The sequence below is a fragment of the Chinchilla lanigera genome, unplaced genomic scaffold, assembly GCF_000276665.1.
Source record: "Chinchilla lanigera isolate Chin_1 unplaced genomic scaffold, ChiLan1.0 scaffold00070, whole genome shotgun sequence".
In the NCBI taxonomy this organism is placed as follows: domain Eukaryota; kingdom Metazoa; phylum Chordata; class Mammalia; order Rodentia; family Chinchillidae; genus Chinchilla; species Chinchilla lanigera.
The window spans coordinates 6,123,801-6,147,520 of NW_004955471.1; the positions used below are offsets into that span (position 1 = coordinate 6,123,801).

Consider the following 23,720-nt stretch of genomic DNA (forward strand, 5'->3'; position numbering starts at 1 on the left):
CTTTCTCCGTTTCTTCTGCTTATCATTCACTTGCATGGAACTTGGGTGTGACCTGGTTGGCAGCTTTTCTTGTGAGATTGTGGTGTAAAACATGGTGGGATTTCTCTGGCATTACTAACACTGTTCTGTAATCTTGTTACTGTTTTTGAAGCATGCATTTGTCAAAGCTTGAAACCCTTGGAAAGGCGTATATTGAGAGAATTCTCTTGGTGTCCACTCTGTTTATTCTGTCTCGTGTTTTGTGTTGGTTTTCCCTGCTATCAAACTGTTGGGTCTGTTTTTTTGTAAAACAAAGACCAAAGAAGACGCTGCTTTACTGCGTAGTGTATGGTGCACAACGAATGGGTCAGAGCCAGGCTATAGATGTGGAGGGAGGCGCAGGCCCAGGCCCAGGAGAATCAGGGTCTGTCAGATGCTTGCGTTATTTCACCAGCCCAGTGTTGCCATGTGAGATATGACAAAGAGATCGAAAGGGAACTGGGCCGCAGGATTAGAGCGCAGGGAGGATTTAGGTTTAATAAGGTTTTATTGGGCACAGAGAAGAGTTTTTCTGAGACAGTGTGATTCACAACGAATCCCCTCCTTTGCTGTTAGTTACAATTGAGGGCACAGGTTCATCTCTCTTCAGGTGTTCCCAATATTTGAAGACACTTCACCCTGGAGCTGGAGTTTTACATGATAAGTACATTTACAGTGACAGGCTTTTTATGTATTTAGTAGCAGCCAATTCAGGGTATTCCAGTGTGCATTTTAAAACAATGAGTTTTTCTACAATTGCTCACAAAAGAAAAAGAAAGAAGGAAACAAACAGAAAAGCTGAGCTGTACTCGCAATTATACTTGAGTGGTTGATTTCGGTGTGGTGGATTCCTCATGGGAAATGAGCTTAACAGTAAAAAGAATATAGATAGAATTCCATTACAAGGAGAATTCTTAGTTGTTTTTGCATAGAGACCATTATCCTTTTCCAATGATTATCTGATTGTCCCTTCTCAATTAGTATAACAGTTGCAATAAAGTACACAAAATAATGACTAGAGCTGGAAGAGACCTAAGAAATAATAATTTAGTTCTAACTACTTACCTAAGGGGAGAACCTTATTTTTTGCTTAAAATGTCATAGCTCCGTAGGGCTAGAAGTAGAACTAGAGCCCGGGGTCCTGTCTCCTAGCTCAGAGCTCAGGTTCCCAAGTTGGGACTTTATTTTTAGATTTCAAGGCTTGGAGAACTGAGCTAAAAAGTGTTAGCTCTTATCCTTAGTTGCTTTCTTGAAATGTGCCTAAGTTCTCCATCCATTTCTGCAAACCACCAAGAGAACTATCAGGAGGAATGAAGAATTAAAGGATGAAAGGGAGCCTGCCCTGTCTTTTCATCAAGTTGCAGGTGCTACTTCTGACTTCGGAACTCCCTATCAAAAGGCTCACCTTTGCTTGTCTTCATCTCTAGGACTTTCCTACTTATCCCCCGCCCCACCCCCCAACACTGGGAATCAAACTTTGCTCAGGCAGGGCAAGCACTCTACCACTGAGCTACACGCCAGCCCATACCTGTGTTCTTAACGTCACCCTTCTTCTCCTTTTCTGTTTTTGGCACTGGGAATCAAACTCAGGACCTCGCACTTGCTGGGCAGGTGCTGTGCCACTGGGCTATATCCCTGGCCCCCTTCTTCTCCTTTTGCTTCATCAAAAACCTTCCTTTTTCTCCTACAGCATATTCAGATTCTTAAGGCTTCGAGAAGCAAGGCTCAGCTCAGTCGGTGGTAGAGTGCTTGCCTAGCACGCACAAGGCCCTGGGTTCAGTCCTAGTACCTTAAAAAAGACCCTGCCTCCAAATTCTCTACATTCATTGATTTCCTCCCAGTAAGTCTGCAAATATAATTAGTTTTTCCTTAATGTCTTTCTTTGGAGCCAGGTATAGTGGTGCACACACGTAATCCCAGCATTCTGGGAGGCTGAGGCAGGAAGATGGTAAGTTGGAGCTCTCCCTGGGTAACTTAGCAGTTTAGTGAGACTCTACCTCAAAATAAAAAGTAAAAATGGGCTGGAGATTTTGCTCATTGTGAAGGCCCTGGGTTCAATTCCTAGTGTCACAAAAGGAAAGAAAAAAAGTGTTCCATTGGCTCTGTTTTTCCTTAGAGTGGCCATCCCATCTCTTAAAACAATTTATTATTACAGGATGTTGTACAGCTAAAAAATCAAAAGCATAGCATGAGATTCTATGTAAGTAAATACCAGAATGTTTATAATTTAAATTCATTTTGCTAGTAAGACAGGGGCATATCAAAATATAATTAATAGAAGTAGTTCAGGAATAAAGTGACTTTGATACCTTTATAGCTTTCTTAAGTGTTACGGCTTTCCAAACAGTCTAAAATTAGACTGGTAAGAGGTTGAAAAATATTTTACATTGGAAAAAGGTGTAATTTAGACTAGTACGTGAACATTTATTATTCTATGATATATTTTATAATTCTGTGATAATGTAAAAGATATATGTGCCACTTCAAAAAAGGGCAAATGAAAGTACATATAATTCTCATGCCAGTTATTCCTGTATCTAACAGTATTTAATAGGACTTTTCTTTCCTTATTATGGAAAGGAAATATTTCTGTATGTAATGTTAATGAGATAAAAATGCATCCAGTTAATGATGTCTCTGGAAATAATAGAGACAGTTCTGTCTTTGCAAATAAAGAATTGATGCTGAGATATCAGACAACACACGTGTTTTGATAGATCATTTCTTTCCTTCTCCCTCTCCCCCAACCAGAAAATTTAATAACTGCCCCACAATACCACAATACCGCGTGTGACCATCGTTGCAGACAGAATCCTTTGGGTATTTTTTGGTGTTGGTGGTCTGTTTGAGGAAAGGAAAACGCCATTTCTTAAGGTCTAACGGTCTATACAGATGTCTCTATCAATCTCTCTGTCTTTCTGTGTCTGACATGACAGCTGACTTACTGGGCATGTACAGATTTAGGTGACAGACAGGCTGGATATACATAGCAGGAGTGATGGTGTCACTGTAAACACTCCAGCATTACATCCCTTGGACCGAAGAGAGCAGAGGGCAGGCAGGGGGAGTTGTCTTATAATGCCGCTCCTGTGGCTCTCACACACGTTCTAGTTATCACGGCCTCCTTTGCCTACTTCCAGCTTGTTTGTTTTTATTTTTTTAGAGGGGGACTCTCTCTGTAGTCCAGGGTGGTTTTGAACTCCCCTTGTAGCCTACCCTGGGCTCAGCCTGCCAAGTGCTGGCATTACAGGTACACACCACTGTTTCCTGCCAGCCTTTTGCCTAGTTTTGTCCTCTTCTTCACTTGATTCTTTCAGCTATGATCTGAGAACCCAATAAAAAATGGGGGAAAAAAGTAAAGACTGGTAACAAGAAAACGCAATGTATAGATAACCTTGGTGCTTAAGGAAATATCCATCCTGATACATCTCTTAGGTTAGGAGTATGGAGCTATCTCTCTCAGTTTTATACTGCCCTGGGGACATGCCAGAACTTTAAAACTATGACATGGGAATAAAAGAGACGGGTGGAAACACCTGACTTTTGGGTGTCTGTGTGTTAGGCAGGTGTTTCATTGGTAGGATCTTCTGTAGTTTTCTCCTTCCCAAACTAACTTGTTTGAATTACGTCATTCCAATTCTCTCTCTTCCAAATTTTCTTTGTGCTATAGTTTATTTATGGCACATTTTAATTTTCCAGGCATCTGTCTCATAAGTGTGATTATATAAGTATAAACCAAATGAGATGCAGTTTTTTCCTAGAAAAAATACTGAATCCTTAGGGAGTCGAGCTGTGGATTGTATTATAACCAGCAGAAAGAAGAACATCATTTCCTAGAGAGAGCATTGGAATGGGAATCCAGAGACCTAACATTTCTGTTTGCATCAAAAGGAATTTGTAAGCCCATGACACTGGCTAAGCTGTTTATCCTATGTGAGCTGCATTCTTGCATCTCTGAAAAGATGGCATGCAAGTTCTCTTTGAGAACTGAGAGGACATTAGAAGGCAGCCTTTTTCTGGTTTTGATTTAGAGGCAATTGGCATGCCTCTCCTACCTTTGAAGAAGAGTCTTAGAATCCTCGAGCAGGAAGGAATCTGAAAAACTGTTACAGTTTTTCAGCCTCTGGGATTGAACGAAAGCGCTTCGATTTTTCCTTATTATTTCTAGCATGAATAAAGGCATTGGCATTTTTGTGTAAGTACAGTGTTGAGGACAGTGAGGAAGTTGATTAAAGAGCCTGTTTTCTCTCTTACTAATTGAAACACGGCTATGGACTTAAACATTGATAAGTGCTAGACTCCCTGGTGACCTCAGGGAGGTGCAGAGCTGGCGGTGAGCTCGGAGGGATGTGGCGTGCAGAGTGTGCCCTCTGTTTGTGGGTGGCACTCCTGGGTTTTCTTGTTTTATTTTTATCAGTACATTCGCAGTATACGTGCTACTGGTTACATTCCTCTTGGGGAGTTCACATTCCGATTCTTTTTTCATCCCCTTCCCCCTTGTCCTTCCTCTGTTCCCCCATCTCTTGGTCACCTTTTCTTCTGCAAAAGCTCTAAGTCCCTGTTTCCTGTTATTTGTGTTTTATTTTGCTCCATATTTATATTTTGACTTCCTGAGTTTTAAAGTTCTGGATGGACCCAATAAGACATGCCTCCCAGTGGCAAAGAGCCACGATTGTGGTTGGCAGTGTCTGTGGAAACAAATGGTCTTTGTGTTATTGGGATATGTAGGTTGGAGATTTGACCAGTTTCAGTAATAAAATTCAATTATAGAAGATATACATGAGCTATTTCCCTCAAGTACAGGATTTGTTGACTCTTCTGACAGGCCTTCCTTTCTGCTTACTTTAATCCTCTTCCATTTTCCTTAAAAATATTTCTTTCCTCAAAATTACCATTTTTTGCAAGCTTCTATTATATCTTAAAAGAATTTCTAAAGTTCCTTTAATTTTGAATAGTCTTCTTCTACAAGTATTTGTTGTGACTACTCCTTATTTTCCAGTGTTTAATCCTACTTTCCACCAAGAATGTAACCTGTATGTCTACCTTAAATCGTACCCTAAGTTTCTGTGCTTTTTTCCAAACTCTCTTCAGTCTGTAGACTAAAAGAAATAATAATCTGGACTTGATCCAGTTCTCTTGTAGGTTGATCAGACTGGTGAGGTAACACCCCTGTCTTCTTGCTTTTGTCAGAGGGCAGCACACAGCTGGACCATAGTCAGTGTACAGTGTATGACCTCAGTATCTTCTCTCCCTGCTGGCTGTGTTGTAGTCCGGATTTTATCATATTTTAGCCACACAACTCATTTTCCATTGGTAAATGCACTGGCTTGCACTTATACCTAAGAAGTACTCTCTTGTTTTTGGAGGATAATTTCTGTCTCTGGTTTGTCAGGGTTACTTGGAATTCTGTTATTTTTCAGAAAAGCTAGACGCTTCCACCTAGTTTAGAGCCACAAAATTACTGCACATGCTTTCAGTTTCATTATGGTGGTCTTTAATTTTAAAAAATTAACAATTTTGGGTCCAGGAATTTGGATATTGTAACTCCCCTAGGTTGCATTAAACCATTCATTTCTATCACTATTAACTTCTGGTTATCCTGCTACAGGATGTTTTTAAGCTCCCCAACATTGGTATCATAGTTTCTTCTTTGAGTATGGAAATTATTCCTGAATAATTTAGAGTAATTATATAGGGGTTTATGGTTGCTTGTAGTGGAGAGAAGAAACACAGTTACACAATAAACACAATTAATTTATTTCCCCAAGCATCATTTTTTATATTTTGAGTAGCAAGGTGTCCTAGTTACTCTTCTCATTGCTGAGACAAAATACTTGACACCCAAGGATAAAAGAAGAAAGGTTTATTTGACTCACAGTTTGTAAAGGTTCCACTCGGCTGGCTCTGAGGCAGGGTGGCAGAGCAGAGGGACATCGCAGAGGAGAACAGTTCATTGCGTGACAAGACAGGAAGAAGGCAGCAAGTTGCAAGCTATGGTAGAGGCAGAAGCGACAGCAGCAGCAAGCCCTCATTTGTCCCTTATATTCCATCAGGTTACCCGTCCAGGGGGCAGTTAGCACTTACCCAGGGTGGTGTACCTACAACCCCCGCATCATTCTCCCTAGATCCAGCCACCTTGGAAAAGCCCACCTGTAACCACATGAGACTTTGAGGGGACATCTAGGCACAGCACAAGGTGAGAGAAAAGAGGAGAGCCTTTAGATTGAGTATAAATAGTTATATCTTAGGTATTGTTCTGTGTTGTACTTTGAAGATGGCTGTTCTTTGTTTTAAACTTAGTAATATTAATATCTTATTTAATATACAAACATAATCAGACACACTTTTGTTATTGTCATTACAGATGTTGGAAAGTGACCATGAGGAGTGAAGAAATTACACTTCTGATACTTGAAAGTTAGTGACTGCTTACCACCTTTCCATGAAAATTAAGTATGACTTAGAAGCGTTGAAGGTTTATGATGTCATCGGTTTCGACAGAAAGCAAACTCCAGCAGGCTGTGAGCCTGCAGGGAGTTGACCCAGAAACATGCATGATTGTATTTAAAAACCACTGGGCACAGGTAAAGTATGACAGCACTGTGGGTCCGCTGGTCTCAGTAGCCCCAGGGGTCTCTATCATATAGAACAACTGGGTTTCTGGAAACTTCGGCAGGGAGCTCTTGCCAATAGGCAGAAAAGCAATTTTTTTCTGCTTGCTTTCCTATAATAGGTATCTGGTGGGAAACTGGTTTCACAAATGCAATTAGGGAACCTGCATGTCCTTTGGATATTTTTAGAGGAGTAGTTGTTCTTTAAAGTGACTTTTACATCATTCTGCAATATACTTGACCGTAATTGCATTCTCTCCTTTTTTTCTGCTGATTTTCACCCAGTTCTTAAACTCTAGTAACACTAAAATACAATACATTAAACATTGACAAAGTACTGTATTGAGGGCTTTACATGTCTTATATCATTTAATCTCCACAACCTAAATGATAGTTAGTATTAATGTCCTCATCTTATGGGTAAGGGGATGGGAAATTAAAGGTGTTAAATAACTTGCTTGAGGTCATACAGCTAGTGAGTCAGCAAGCCAGCACTCAGCCCTCTGACTCTGGTTCCCGTGTGTCTGACCTCAGGGTTCTGCCGTTTTCCGGCGATGATCCCTGTGTAATTTAAGGAAAGAAGATGCTCAGCTGCCCCTGAATACCTGTCTTCTTCATTTCAAAGCTTATTGTAAGCTTTTTTGATTATTCATCTTGACTTCTCTGTCTCTCTTCTCTGATCTGCTGGTGTGGATAATTAAGGGTTGAATGCTCAGAAAATGTAGCAGCCTGCCCCTTTCCTCAGGGAGTGTGCAGGTAGTAAAATAAACAAAATTGCCATTTTTTACTACTTGTCCCACATTATGCTCCCCAGGTGAGCTGGTAAGTGACTATTTATGTGACAGGTTTTTTAATGACTACCCAGTTCCTTCCTGTGGCCGGAAACAATACATGGGTTAAAGCACTGAGCCTGTAAATCACAGCAATTACAGGGGACATGGTTTAGATCAAAAAAGGAACAAAATCAATTGTGCCTCTGGGTTGTTCACACTCCAGAACTTCTTGTCACTATCCGGTTTAAAGCTTCCAAGATTTTTTGTGCATTTCCCATTCTCTGACTTTTTACTGTTAGAATTTTAATGGATTTGCTATGGACATCTGCTTAGTAAGGTGAAGAAAGTAATTCAGGAGTTTTTTCCAGGTAATTAAAGTAATTACCTTTGGCTTTACACTTTTAGCATCTTGAAGCAGAGGCTTGAAAGTAGGGTAGTGAGCTAGAAGGGATGTGTCCAGTGTCTGCTGGGTATGGGAAGGCTTATTTCTACTTATTAAAATTATCTATTTTGTGGTCATAAAATACATACTATATTTGTGTATTAGTGCATATGTTTATGAATTTATTTTTTATGCTTAATTTTGTCAGGAGTATATAGTCAGCTTGAGAGCATTCCATTGTAATAATGAGCTATATTATTCTAATACATAATGTTTGCTCTGGGGCCCCATTTTGCTTATCTATTTATATATGACACTTTAATTATAGTCATTCCTTCTGAGGTGACTGTGATGTGATTTAATTGGTATTCTGTACCTCCCTTAAAGACATGACACCAGATGTGGTGGCACATATCTGTAATCCCAGCCCTCTGGACTTGGCAGAGGCAGGAAAGATCACTCTGAGTTTGTGGCTATCATAGTGAGTTCAAGGCCAGCTTGAATTACATAGTGAGACCCTGCCTTAAAAAAAAAAAAACAAAAAAAAAACAGACATTAAATCCATGTGGATCATCTGCTTTGGCAACAAATTGTATTGCAGGCAAGCTTTTGCCACAGCTGCTGGAGTACTTTAGAATGTCCTGATTTAGGCACAGGTCAGTATTCCTTCATGTTGATGGAAGGGTAAATAATGGTCCCAGAATCATATTATTCACTTCCTTATCTAGTATCTATAATTTCACCACTTTCAGATACTTTGGGTCATTTGAAGCATGAGGCAGATAACCTAGCACCCTGCTTTTTATGGAGAAAAATTTGAGTTGATGGTAAGAACAACTTTTTCAGAGGCAGGGGTGTGTAGTCATTGTGTGTTTTCTTTTGTGAAGTAGGGGCCTGCCTTAGTTACGTTTCTCATTGCTGAGACGAAATACCTAACACCAAAAGTTGAAGGAGGAAAGGTTTATTTCAGCTCCTTGTATGTAGCAGTTCCAGTCTATAGTCAGCTGGCTCCAAGGCAGGGTGGCGTGGCAGACGGGTATCACAGAAGAGAAACAGTTCATTTTATTCTTTATATTCTTTCCAGGTCTGCTCTTAGGGTGGTGGCATTCACAACCAGGGTGGGGCACCCTGGTATTGCACCAAGAGTCAATCCTAGCATCACATCCTTAATCCCAGGATCACACAGTCTAGATTCTGCCTCCTCTGAAAAACCCCACCTATGACTGTGTGAGGCTTTGTTGGGTCATCTAGACACAAGCCATAATAGGGCTGATTTTATTTTTGACTCAGCCATTTCTTTAACTTTGGGTAGTTCCCCCCACCCCTTCCCTTCTTCCCTCTTTCCTGCTTTCCTTTACTTTCTCTTTAGGCTTGAGTTTTCCTTTTCAATAAATTTGAATGCCCTGTCATGAGAGGCTGTTGAAGGTTTTTCTGTACCTTTACGAAAGAAAAAGCTGGTGGAGAAGCTCAACCAGTCTATGAGTATCAAAGTGGCTACTATTCATTAGAGATTTATTTGGCCTAATACAGGTGTATCATTATGAGCATTACAGGTAGAGCTTTAGGCCCTTAAAGACTGCATAAGCTAATGTGGATGGCAGTGCAAAAAATATTATTGCAAAGTTAAAAGTGATTGTAGGAATTCAAAGCAGAGGCTATGTTGGATGACAGTGGCTGGGGAAATGGAGAGAGTGACATTTATGGCAATTACAGGAAGAGAACATTTTGTAGAGAAGATTGCCTTTTTCTTTGCTTGGACATTATAAAAAGATGAGGAAGGCAAAAAGTTAGAGCAAGGCAGAGCAGTAGGGCCAGGAGTGCGGCTGGGAGGGAGATCTTCAGCCGAGAGGAATGAGTGCTGGGTATCCATCCTTTTGGAGCTCCATGAATTAGCTCTTTGCTGTGTGTGTGTTGTTGAGGCTGGGCTAGAAGCAGAGCAGGAAGAGTGGAGCAGGGAGCTAAAGTCTAACCTAAACTCCTGACTGCTGTGACTGCAGTGCCAGGCTCCCCTGAGGCAACCCAAGAGCACCGGTAAGGCTGGTAAGAAGTGTGGCACGGAAGAAATGGAATGGCGGTGTTTCATTTACTAAAGCATTCTGTTACCTGCCTGGTACAGTGCTGTTATGTGTGATGTTAGGAAAATTACGGTAACAGAGGCTGTGGTACCCAGGCTTGTTCTCCATTAGGAGACTTCAGTCTAAATTCAACATAGCTAATGTGTAGTTGACTGATTCTGTTCTGGTATTTATTAGTCGTTTTCACTCCAGAGCTTAAGTTAAGGAGTGTGCATGAGTGGAGGAGGATATCTGCTTGATCCTGTGAAATGCAGGCAGCTAGCTGTCCCACCCACCATTATCCAAGGCAGCCTGTGATCTGGGGACCTTGAGTTGCCCAGTGGTGCGCTGAGTTTCCAAACTGTTCCCAGAGTCCAGTGATCTCAGGGCAGCCCCAGAATACGGTAGTTGTAGAGCTGACATTTGGGAATAGCAGCATTCCCAGTAGTGACCCTGGACAGTGTAGATTTAGGAAGTGTAGCCTCTGGCTGGTACTCTCTCTCTCACCTGCTGAATGGTGGTTTTGTATCTTTAGTTGCCGGAGCAAGGAATTGAAAACCCAGATCCATCTGGAGTATTCCTCCAGCCAGACCATTCAGTAGCTTCTGGCAGGATGGCATGCAGGGCCCTTTTTGTTCTGCGACTCTCGTTTAGTCTTCAGAAATGCAAAGTAGCTTAGAGTTCCTAGCTGCTCTCACCCCAGGCAAATGTCCGTCATCATGTTGTGCCTGTGTGTCTTTGGCACTTGTTCTTCTTTCCGCCTTTCTCTAGTTAAGTGCCCCTCTACCTACAGTGCTCATTTGGGGAGTCGTTTACTCCAGGTAACTTTCCTTGCTCTCTTACATGTGCCTCTTCTGTATTCCAACAGCACCCTGCTTTTTCTTTCACTGTTCCACCTGTCACCTTCTGCTGCAATCACATATAGAGTTATCTTCTTCCCTACTTTATTGCAGACTTCTCAGGATCAGAGACCCCTTGTAGTTGACTTCCTAGTACCCAGCACAGAGTGTGCCAGTTGTCGATGTTCAGTGAACTGTTGAACTGGAAGGCATGAAAGAGAAAATAATACTGTAGAAAACCTAGGCAATTTAGGGAACAATTCTGAATGTACACTGACTTTAAAACACTGTATAAATTGCCTCCAGTAATATCTTTGGACTTGCCTGCGGTGATCAGGAGGAGTGTGTGTGTGCAGTTTTTGTCTTTGTGGTGCTGGTGATTGAACCCAGGACTTTTGCAGGGATCTACATCCCCAGCCCATTTGTTTATTTATAAACTTTGCAACAAAGTTATCCTAGAACTTGAATTTATGATCCATGTGCTGGGATTACAGGTGTGTGCCACTGCTCCTGAAGTGTGCGTAGTATTTATAGTCTTCAGCAAGAACAGTTTATAATAGAAGCTGTTTTTTTTTTTTTTTTTTTTTAAATCTCTTACCTTTTGTCTGTGTTTTTCTTGAATGGAAGATGGCAAAAATGGAAAGAACAATTGGCCCCCCCCCAGCTGATAAACTGTTCAACTAAACTGTCATGTGAATTCCCCGTCCATGCTAGCTGCTTTTCATGACACAGTTGTACTTTGTGATTTCACGGACCTTGCTTGATTCATTCTCTACTTCTTTCAAGCACTGTGTACCAAATGGTGTCTGTCCATAGAGCCAGAACAGAGCAAATGGGTTTAAAAAAATAGCAACTGAAAATGTGCATTTCTGTTTTTGCCTATAGTTAGTTAATAGTTCAGTCCTTCTTATCATCCTTGGCCTCCAGAAAAGTCATTTTACAACATTTTTAGATAAGAAAACATCAGAGCTTCCGTGGTGATAGATGATGAAAAGCCAGTGGGTTAGTAACCCCTGATTTTCATTGTGGAGGGGATGGGGATGGGGATGGGACTGGGAGAAAATGGAACTGCCTAGATTGGTTTTGTCAAATGCATTGACCATTGCGATGAAAAGTAGATAATATGTTTTAGGCAGATAATATATTTGCAAGTAGAGCTCCAGGTAGCCGTCATTTAATTGAAATGTCTACAGCACCTATCCATGGATTTGACATGTGTATTTAAGTTTTAGTCACTTGATCTTTCATCTTATTTTTTTGGTATGTGCTTTGTCATAGAGTAAATGACAGAAAAAAGTTAAAAGTATCCTTTCAGAAGTGAAAAGTTGGGAATTATTAGAGATTTCTGATTAATCTTCTAAATATCTTACTAAATTGATTTATGTGTACACTTTAAAAATTTATGTCTCTTTTCCCCAGCTTTGCAAATAACTTTAAACTTGAAAAATAAAATGAATAAAAGCTGTGCTTCTTTTTTTTTTTGGTTTTGGTTTTTCTCCGGTACCAGGAACCGAACTCACGACCTTGCGCTTGCCAGGCAGGCGCTTTTGCCGCTGAGCTAAATCCCCAGCCCCCAAGCTGTGCTTCTTGAGAACAGAGTACTAAGGGTTTAACCTGTGCTTCTCTTAGAAACTAACATGGCTGAGCATGTTGAGATGTCACCAGCTCTCTTGCCGCATGCTCACTGATTTTTGCTGTGGCTGAAATAAGAGTTGCCTAGGGTATTACTACTTAGATCATACCCCTTAAGTTTACAGTGCTCCCCCTTTATTCTGACTTATCCTAGACTTAGACAAGTCTCTGGAGCTCAAGACTGGAGTTGACATGAACAGCTGGTGCAAGTGAGCATGTACTGTAAGGCTGTTATCTTAATTTAAAAGGTAATAGGTGTTTAAGGAATTTCTCAAATTTAAAAAGGTACAGCTGTTAAGCAGTGAACGAGGGCTGGATGTAAACATGCTTTTGTTGTAGGTGTTTGGTACATTAAGTGGAATTTGGCCTGTGACAGTTAGATCCTGGCTTTCTGTGTGATGGAAAATATTGCTTAGTAACTTGCTTTCCTCACAGTGACATTCTAGATTAACATTCCAGAGGATTTAGAAGTATGGGTTTTACTCATGTGACTTTCTTGAAGTAACTAGATTCTAACCAAAGAAATACAAATAATTACTTATTGATGCAAGTATGTGTATGAGACAGAGAGCAGTATTAAGATGGAATCGAAGCAAATCTGAGAGACACTTATTACGAGTGATAATCATTTTTTAGCTTGAGATGCAGCTCTGTAATGCAGGTCTTCCATTCTGAAAGCATTTGAGCTTCCTATTTAGAATTTGTGACTGTTTAAAATTTAGGTCAATAAAAAAATTAGGCCAATATATGACTGTAATGCCATCATTAGGGACAAGGACAGCAACATTGGATACTTTTTGTGAAAGAAATAAACCATTTATTAATTTTATTCAGCCCCAGCAGTTGTCATATTTATAGGTCAGGTGGCTTTAAAGTTAGGCTCAATTTACCTGTTCTGGTCTGATGGTAATTTGAACACCATTGTTCACATTGTTTACATGTGGATATAAATATGGTCTAGGCTCATCACATACATTTGTGCATGTGCAAAAGCGTATGTTTTAAAAAGTTTATAGATTGAGAAATGCTGCCAAGTTATGATCAGCATAATATTTGTTTCTATTTCTTCTCTCAGCCAGTTTTTAATTAACGAGTGTAGACCTTAAGAGACATTGATTATTTTATTTTTTCTGTGTTGGAAGTTATACTAAGGGCCTTGCACATGCTGGGCAAACACTATAGCCTTAGCTCTTAAAATTTTTGTTTGTTTGTTCATTTTGCAACAGGATCTGTTGTTTCCTCAGACCTACAATCCTCTTGCGTTGGTCTCTCCAGTAGTAGCTGAAATTATAGGCATTTGCTGTTATACCATGCTTAGTTTATTAAATGATGTTCTCAGCCTAACAACATGAACTGATTTTGTAAAGAAAATACTGTGCAGTAATTTTGCTTGCTTTCATTCTCTCACCTACTACTATTCTCACTTCCCTCCAGCCTAATTCTCTTTTCCCCCCTGAACTGAATCCTTGAGACTTACCACAGAGGCTGTGGATGGGAAATCTGAAGCCAGGTAGATAGTCTGAGATAGTAGATAATCAGAGGAAGCACCAGGCCTGGGGATGGCATTGTGAGCAGCATGGAATCTGGGCGTCTGTCAGACTGGACAGGCAGAGTTGATAAGTGGGTGCAGAAATCAGGGAAAGAGGAACCTTGGAATTTTATGGAAGTGACATGAGAATAGAGCACAAGATAAGGAAGAGAGTCCAGGTCACCGCAGGAATGAGTGAGCAGAAACCTGCAGAACCCTGACACCATTTGATTGCAGAGTAGGGACATTAGGCAGCAGCTCTTTGGCATCTCAGCGCAGTTCTGTTTAGCCGAGGGCTGCTTAGTCATCTCCTGCCAGGGCAGGAGCCAGTCTCAGGAAGTTGGCAACACACCCACCTGAAAAGCAGGTCCTGGTGTGCCTGACCAGAAGGGCAGGGGAGGGAACCTGGGAGGATCCTGACGCCTAAGGAGTGAGGGTCAGGATGTGTGGCCACCAAGAATGATTGGAACTTGCTGAACGCTCCTGTGCTCTGTGACTCACGGGCCTTGCTTGTAACACGCCCACCTTCCAGGTAGTAAACCGCCAGGCCAGGGCTGGGACTCAGTGCGGGGAATCTGAGGTGTCTGGTTCATCCCGGACAAACACACCTTTTATCTCTGTGGACTGTTATAACCGTTTTTCATGTTTCTCTGCCCATTCACCTCAAAGGCGGGATACAGGAACTATGACGAGGAGCTTTAAGCTGCTGCTGCTTAAAAGCTGTTTGATTCTGTATAAAAATCTAAGATTTCTGATAGCAGAACTGGGGCACAGCTCAGCTGTAGAGTGCTTACGTAGATGCATAAGGCTCTGTTCCACCCCCAGCACTGCAAAAATCAAAAGTAGGAAGACTTCTTATAACAAAAAAAGTGATTCTGCTTACAAAGGAATGTTTTAGAACACATAATATAAATGTAGGTTAATTTATGAGAAAAATGTGTTTTATGATCATGTAAGTTTTGCTGTGCGTTATACATTAGTTGCATAATACTTGCATGCTCATATGTAGTATAAATATGTATGCATATTTATAAATTTAAATTGCTTAGGAACTTTAGGAGATTTCCAGTAATTATTTTTAACTCAATGTTTTGGTCCTTTTAAAAGACATTACTACAAAGTTATATTGTTTACTTTATGTTATAAAATTAGAGCAATTTACAGGAGAGAAGTAATTAAGGTTAAAATCTCATATCTTCAGATTCTTTTCTAATCATGTGTCTATTTGTCAATATACTTACTTTTTGTCTTAAATTATTTCAATTATAGATTCGCTGTAATGATATAACTCACACAGTAGTAATTGTATTATATAGTAATGTAACATATTTCATTTATAGTTTTCTTATTCTTGACCATTTGGGTTAATATTTTGATTTTTAATTATTGGAAAATATCATTAAGTTCTAACATTATTTTGGGGTTGTTTCCTTGGGCATTCCCCACAAAGGTCAGATTAACAAGTCAAGGGGCAGGAGCAGTTTTATAACTTCTGTTACATGTTACCAGATAGCTTTTCAGAAAGACTGAAGTAGTTTACCATGCCACTATCAATGTATAAGGCACAATTCCAGTTTTAGAGAGTTTAGACAAATCTGAACACAGAAGTATAATAGCTGGAAATATATGGTAGCTCTCATAAGTAAACTCAATGTGTGGACTTCGAAATTATAGAACTGATAAAGCACACTGCACATTTGCTTCAGAATGTGGATCCTTGATGTTAGGAGCTTTCAGGGCAGCAGAGTGTGCTGTGTTGAGATAGATAGAGGTCCCTCTTGGACCAGTGTCGTTCTGTGATCCTATGCAATGAGCAAGGCCAGAACCAGTCGGAAGGGCAGAGAGCCAGGTCTACTGCCAGTGAGGTTATCAGGCCTGCGGGGTAGAGATGTAAGATAGTGGCACATCTGCAGCAGCTGCATGACAAAAAAGAGGATGTCTAGTGGCTGTGCTGTCGCCTCCAGTCACTGGGCCATGCACCTGCTGCATGCTGCCCATCAAAGGCCTTCCTTACTAAAAAGTGTCAAATCTCGGGTTTGGGAGCAACTTTTTCCTTTGTGACAGAGCATTATCAGTTTTATAATGGAAGTTGATAGAGATTATAGAGTCCATGGAAATTATTTATTCTGTCTTTCCTGTTCTACAAAGATTTTTTTTTCTGCATTTGACAGAAGAGACACTGAGACCTTTCCCTGAGAAATAAATATCCCTCATTGCTCATGCATGCTGACATAGCCCTGTATATTTGCTGGCTTTCCCAGTGACTTGCAAAAATTCCGTAACATAAGTAAAGGACATATAACAGCACATCACAGAACTGGGCCAGGAGAGTAATGCAAAAGGTGTATATCACATGCAATTCAGAAAGGCAAAAAGGAACACGGATAAAGTCATAAATCAAATGTTTGGTTACTTAAAATGATCATATGTGTACATTTTAAAGGGAGTAATTTGGATAGGAATTATTAGAAATCTCAAATCAGAAAGTTAAGTGGAAGTTGAGATATAAAATTGTTTAAATGTTCAGGTTCTAAAGTACAAGTAGTAAGTCTCAGGGGCGGAGAGAAAAGCATGCAAATGCTAGAAATGGTAAGGGAGAGAAGTAGACCAGGTGTGACAGGACCTATTTAGGGATTTTTTTTTTTTTTTTTTTTTTTACTGTTAATCGGTTTGTTTTTGTAGCAAAGCATATTTAACAAAATACATCATATTAACTATTTTGAAATACATATTTCAGTAGCATTAACTACATTCATAATCATCACTACTATTTCCAAACTTTTTCATCATTCCAAACTTTAGGGATTTATTTTATAATTGTTATCTCAGGATGTTTTCAGTCTAAAGAACGTGCAGCGTCCAAGTCCTTCCTTTCTGAGCTTCTGTATGTGCTGTGTGTGAAGCCTTTGGCTCTCGCGCATCCCTCTCCTCTCGCGCATCCCTCTCCTCTCGCCCTCTTCCTGTTGCTGCACGCTTGGCTGGAAAGGTGCCCATCAGAGCAGAGGAGGGAGCGGCACTGTGTTGTCACGGGCACCTGCGTGGCTGTGTTCCTCTGCTGAAGTCTCCAGAGCAGCTCCATTTATATGAGAAATATACAAGTAGTCAGGTTTCTTTTTACTAGATGAATGTATTTTAAAATTTAAAAAACAACCTATTTTCGACAGTTTAGAAAAAAATTTAAGAGCTTGTCATTCCCTTGAACGCAAAAGCGATTATTATTTTTGCCTATTTTTGCTTGTTTTCACCTATGTTTTTGACATGTTTTATAATTACGGATCTAACATAAAGAGCTTACTTTGTTTTTAAACAGTAGTTATAATTTTTCATGTTGCTCAGTAGTCTTTTCTCTTTTTTTTTTTTGTCTTTTTGAGACAGGGTCTTGCTGTACAGTTCAGGCTGGCCTGGAGCTCACTTTGCAGCCCAGGCTGACCTTGAACTTGCAGTGATCCCTCCTGCCTCAGCCTCCACGCCCGGCATGTTGCTCAATAGTCTTAATAGTAGTAGTAGAAGAATTCATGTAGCTTAATTCACCTAGCCATGCTATTTTCTTTGATGCTTAGGCCACCAAAATTTGTAGCTACTATAAATGAGCACCTTCAAACATTTTCTAAAGTTTAACCCTTTTGTTTTATGAGAAAGAGGAAAGCAGAGAGGTAGAGTGTTCACATATTTATTAAGAAGTGGGCAGTAGCTCCTGCGTTTTTGGTGATGACAGATGTGGTGTGTTTTTGTGATTATATAAAAATAAGATGGATGATGAATGTTTAATTTGGTTACAGGTTGTGAAAATCTTAGAGAAGCATGATCCCTTGAAGAACTCCCAGGCAAAATACGGGTCCATCCCTCCAGATGAGGCCAGTGCTGTGCAGAACTATGTAGAACACATGCTCTTCTTGCTCATTGAAGAACAAGCTAAGGATGCTGCAATGGGGCCAATTTTGGAGTTTGTGGTCTCTGAGAACATAATGGAGAAGCTCTTCCTCTGGAGTTTGAGACGGGAGTTTACCGATGAGACTAAAATGGAGCAACTCAAGATGTATGAGATGTTGGTCACCCAGTCACACCAGCCTCTGCTGCATCACAAACCCATTCTGAAGCCTCTGATGATGCTGCTCAGCTCTTGTTCGGGAACGACCACTCCTGCGGTGGAGGGGAAGTTGGTTGTCCTGCTCAATCAGCTCTGTTCCATCCTTGCCAAAGATCCTTCCATTCTGGAGCTCTTTTTCCACACTAGTGAGGACCAAGGGGCTGCCAACTTCCTGATCTTCTCCCTCTTGATTCCCTTCATTCATCGCGAAGGGACAGTTGGCCAGCAAGCTCGGGATGCTTTGCTGTTTATCATGTCTCTCTCTGCTGAGAACAGCATGGTGGCCCATCACATCGTGGAGAACACCTATTTTTGTCCAGTAAGTGCCACTATTTCATGTTTCCTACCCTTTCCCATTTTTTTCTGCTGATGATAAATGCTTTGTATTCCTTTTATTCTCGTTTTATCTTTTATGGGGAGGTACTTGGAAGATACCTTTGCAGGAAGTGGGGAGTCTAAACTGAGATGCTCGTTAACTGAGCAGTGTCAGCTCAAAATAAGCCAGCAGGTGACACTGGATGTGCTGCCTTTCTTGGTTTATTTTTATTGGGTTAGGAACAACTTAAGTTTTTTCTGAGACTAAATCCTGAAAAGATTGATGAAACTTGCACTTTCTAAATTCTTAGCTTTTTAGGTTTTGTTCTAATGAATAAAAGCAGGTGGTAAGTAAGACACCTCACAACTGGTTTCACAAATTACTTTGTTTCTGAGCAAAATAATGACCATTAGTTGTGGATTGGAAGCATTGATTTTATTTTAAAAAAGAGAATGTATATTTACAATTTCATGCAAAAAGAAATATTCTGTATAGTTTCTTAACATGTACATAGTATGGTGAGAAATAAAGTTCAAGATTCTTCTTTAATTTTTTTTATTTTAAAAATTAAAAAAAACAATGAAGACAAAAATCAAAACAACACAAAAACAACAAAAACAATACATACCTCAAAACAAAATGATAGGCATTAACAATGGTTGCTACATTACATACTGTTATCTTCAGTGAAGTTTCTCAGTCCACCAGACATAAGAATATAAGACTGATCAAACAATCAAAGACAGTAGCAAGTAATAAAAAAAAAAAAATGGAAATGATGCAGAGCTTCACTATACAAGATGGTAGGAGTTCAACAATGGTGCTTATACTGCATATTATTGTTTTCACATCAGTCATTCTGATTACCAAATTCAAGTGTGCAATATTGGTCAAGAAAAAAGAAAATTTTAAACATGGACTGTTCCTTTCAATAAACCACAGACATCAGCAATACACCTATCCCAGCTATTCTTATATATACACATATAAATTTTGTTTTTCATTTGAAAAAAAAAAAACCCAAAATAACAAAAACAAATACATAAACAAAACAGCATAGAACAATAAAAATGATACAAAATTTCAAAACATGGTGATAGGATATTAACAATGGTTGTTATACTACACAATGTCATCTTCAAAATGGTTGCACATATAACCAGACATAGGCATGCAAGATTGATCAGATAGTTACACATTAACAGTTCCTTTCAATAAACCAACAGATTTTAGTAGTACAGTTATCCTAGCTGTCCTGTGTATACATATACATATTTTTCCTCTTCCTTCTTTCTTTTTCCTCTTCCCTCCTTATCCCCGTTGCTCCTTCCTATTTGAGCAGTTGCTTTTCCCTTTCACAATACCTATTGTGTGTTTCAGATTTTATTTACTCTTTCAGGTTCTTATAGTAGGGAGGAAATATGTTTACACATGTGAATCTGATTTATTTCACTTATGAGTATGGTCTCTAGTTGCATCCATTTACCTATAAAAGCCTCTAGTTTATCTTTCTTTATAGCTGAGTAATACTCCACTGTATAAAAATGCCACATCTTTTTTATCCATTCCTCAGCTGATGGGCATTTGGGTTGTTTCCAAGATTTAGCTATTACAAATTGCGCTGCTATAAACATGGGTGCACATATTTTGCTGTGGTATGATGTTTTCAGTTCTTCTGGAAAAATACCCAGCAGGGGAATAGCTGGGTTGAATGGGACCTCTAATCCTAGTTTACTGAGGAATCTCCAGACTGATTTCTACAGTGGTAAGTGCAGAATTCTTTGAAGAAATTATAGTAGCCCAGGCCCAACCAGTTTCAGAGAAGAATGGGGGCAATGTGGAACTTGTAGGAGGGCTTCAGGCTCTCAATATTGCTTGGTGTTGGTGCCTTCTTTGGAACAGATTTGTTGATTCATGTCTTCTGCCGGCTGGGCAATAGCTATTAATACTTTCCCAGCTCAATGAACATTTCCACTTTACTTCCAGTCTGTTCTTTTTCCAGTCTTTATAAACAGTATTGCCTCAAATATGTGGAACAGTGTATGAAATCCTTTAGTTCTGTTGAAACAGGCCAAGCAAGTTGCCATAGATAGATTAGGTTCATTTTAATTAATGCTGTTTGGTACCCTCTCTAGAAGGCACTTAAAAGTGTGTGTGTTCAGTTGTTAGCTGTAGGGGCATGAGGTGGTGGGGCTGTGGTTCAACTAACATTTAGTGTGCAGGATCCTCTGGCAACACCAAATGTGCTCAAGGGTATGGAGTAAGGAGAACTCTTGTTTATTCCTGGTGGAAATGCGAAATAACATAGCCACATTGGAAGACAATTTGATAGTTTTGTACAAAACTCTTAGTATGTGATCCATCAGTTACATTCCTTGGTATTTAGTCAGGAGTGTAAAAACATGTCCATATAAAAACCTGCATATGCATGTTTATAGCAGCTTTATTAATAATTGCCAAATCTTAGATGCAGTCAAAGTGTCCTTCAGTGGGTGAATAAAAACTAGTACTGTATATCCAGACATGAGTATTTTTCAGGTAAAAGGAAATGAGCTATCAAACCATGCATGAAAAGGCACTGAGGAACCTTAAATGCATATTACTAAGTGAAGGAAGCCCATCCAACAAGGCTACATGAGTATAACTATATAACATTCTGGAAAACACAAAACTATGGCAAACATAGCACATTTTTTTCCAAATTGGGAAAGGGGGAGAATGAATAGGTGAAGCACAGAAGACTGTAGGTAGGACAGTGAAAATACTCTGTATGGTACTGCAGTGGTGGATACATGTTATTATCCATTTGTCCAAATGCATAGAATGTGCGGCACCAAGGGTGAACCCTGGTTTGAGCCATGGACTTCGGGTGGTAAAGATGTGTTAATGTACTTGTAGGTTTATCAGTGGTAAACAAAACAAAAAAACCCCAAAAAATACCACTCTGGTGGGGGAATGTGGTAATGAGAGAGACCGTGCATGTGCAGGACTGCGGGTATGTGGAATATCTCTGTACCTTTCTTTCAGCTTTACTGTAAACCTTAGACTACTCCACAACAGTCAAGTCTTAAGAAAAGGGCTGTTTTATGAGGGAGCTGTATAAGGTTTGGTTTTTGGTTTGAGTTGTTCTGTGTAGTTCTTTTGTGAAGTAGAGCAGGCATTGTAACAGATCATCGAAATATTAAGGTGATTTACTTGATCAGTATGCAAAAGGCAGTTTAAAAAAGATAACATTTATGCAAGCAACACAATGAGAAAGTATCTCAGAGTTCATATTTAAAAGTCCTTGGCAGAAGAAATTACTACTGTTGAGGGCATGAAAAATCTAAATGGAAAGCTCCATAGTTTGTAGATCACATATAGATGGAACATTACTACTTAGTGCAGGGTGTGTTTTGTAAGTTTTTATTTGGGAGAATACTAAAATGAATGCTATATATTGATCGCTTAGATTCAAAATTATCAATATTTTGGCATTTATTGGTATGTTTTTCCTCTGTACTTTTTGTTTTTGCTGTATTATTTGAAATTAAGTTGTAGACATCAACTGCTAGAGTGTATATCTCCTGCAAATGACATTCTCATATATAGGCGCAATACCATTACTGTGCCTAGGAAAATTAAACAGTAATGTCTTAACATGATCTAATACCCAGATCACCCATTATACCTGCAGTTTCTTGCATCCTCCCCGCAATGAGAATCCAGTGCAAAGTGTACATCTGGCTGGCCTAGCTCTTCAGTCTTGCTTCACATCTAATAGCCTGGTGCTTTTCTCCCCCGACATTGACTTTTTAAGGGACCAGGCCATTGTCTTACAGAACATCCCACGTTTTGGGTTTGTTTCTTGTGTAGTTTGACTTATCCCTATTCCCTATATTTCCTGTAAAGTGGAATTAGCTTTGCATACGCAGTTAAATTTGGGTTAAATATTTTTATGAGGAATATTTTACAGGTATATGCTTACTGCATTACAGTAAGAGGCCTGTGTTAGTTAGGCTGTCCCCCTGTTGACAATGCTTGTTTGTTTAAGGAGGGAGCTATTGGGGCGCTCCATTGTAAAGGTACAGTTTTGCCTTTATAATTTAAGGTACAATTTGTAAAATGTTAATGTCATTTACAAAAATCTCAACAGAATTTTTATGGCATATGATAAATTGATGTTAGAAGTCATTTAAAAGTGTTAAAGGATCAAGGATAGCTGAGATAACTGAGTGATGGTTACACTGATACCTTGTATTTGTTGGGAGTTGTTCTTGGTGCTTTACATGTATTGATTCATTGAATCCTCACAACTGTCCGTGCTGGTGTTATGTCCATTTTGTAAAGAGGAAGAAATCGAGGCACAGAACATTTAAGTAAGTTTATACAAGTCCACATGACTCTAAAACAATGAGTCAGGATTTCAACCTGGGCGGTCTTGACACAAGAACCTGTGTGCATAAGTAATAAAATTTCAAGACACCTTACACTGTACCATTCATAAAGAAAAGACTGGAATTAAGAACAGAAACACGGAGATAAAATATTTGCAATGCATGTAACCATATAAACAGTTAGCTAACATATGAAAAATATTTGCAATGCTACAAATTGAAAAGATAAATAAGCCCCTGGAAAAGTGAGCAAAAGCTATGAAAGGACAACCCCAGAAGAAACCCATAGCCGGCCATCATAGGAAAATATGCTTATCTTCTCTTAGATTAGGAAATGCAAGCGGGACTCACACTGACACAGTAGTTACGCTCCTCACAGTGGCTGTGAGACATCTGCATACAGCAAGTGCTGCAAGAGTATGGAAAAGCAAGAACTTTCAAGAATATAAACTGGTAAAGACCTTAGGCAAGCAGGATGGCAATGTTTATTAATAGTGAGCATTTGCATATCACATGGTCCTGCACCTGTACGTATGGACATGAGCCTTAGAGAAGTCTGGCACATGTTTATAAGGGTGCAACAGTGCAGTGATTAGAAGAAATAAAAACAGAAATATATGAAAGGGAACATAAATTAGTTTACTTATACATTAACACAATATTTTACAACTTTCAAAGTGAATAAATCACCTATATTAGTGTGTAACTACATCTGCATGTATGAAGATGAATAAGCTTAAGAACATTGAAAAAATGAATAAATAGCTAAAGGTTACCTACAGTATGTTAGTATTAACATAAGATTTACACAAACTTTTAGAACACAAAGTCTTAGTGCTTACTTTTTTGGACATTTATATTTATACAGGGATAACTTATACTGTTTATTATTTTTTTTATTTTAAAGAGAGTAGTAAATGAGAAACAAAGAAATAGAACAGAAGCAGCATACCAGTATCACAAACATAAACAAATCAAAGCAAGAACATTCAAAGTGATATGGAGTCTCAAGACAAAATAATACGAATCAACAGTGGTTGTTACATTACATATCGCTATCCTCAACTACATTGCTCAGATTACCAGATGTAAGAATGAAAGATT

General features: G+C 39.4%; 1 protein-coding gene across 5 annotated transcripts in view; it reads left to right on the forward strand.

Moving 5' to 3' along the window:
• The window catches only part of Fam160a1 (family with sequence similarity 160, member A1), a 244,571-nt gene that overhangs the window by 138,651 nt on the left and 82,200 nt on the right, over positions 1–23,720 (forward strand). For all 5 annotated transcript variants that reach the window (XM_013522889.1, XM_013522892.1, XM_013522890.1 and 2 more), the window contains 2 exons: positions 6,383–6,602; positions 17,617–18,243. In XM_013522889.1, coding sequence (XP_013378343.1) covers positions 6,498–6,602; positions 17,617–18,243 — 732 coding nt within the window. In that variant the 5' untranslated portion in view covers positions 6,383–6,497. The remainder of the gene's footprint in view (positions 1–6,382; positions 6,603–17,616; positions 18,244–23,720) is intronic.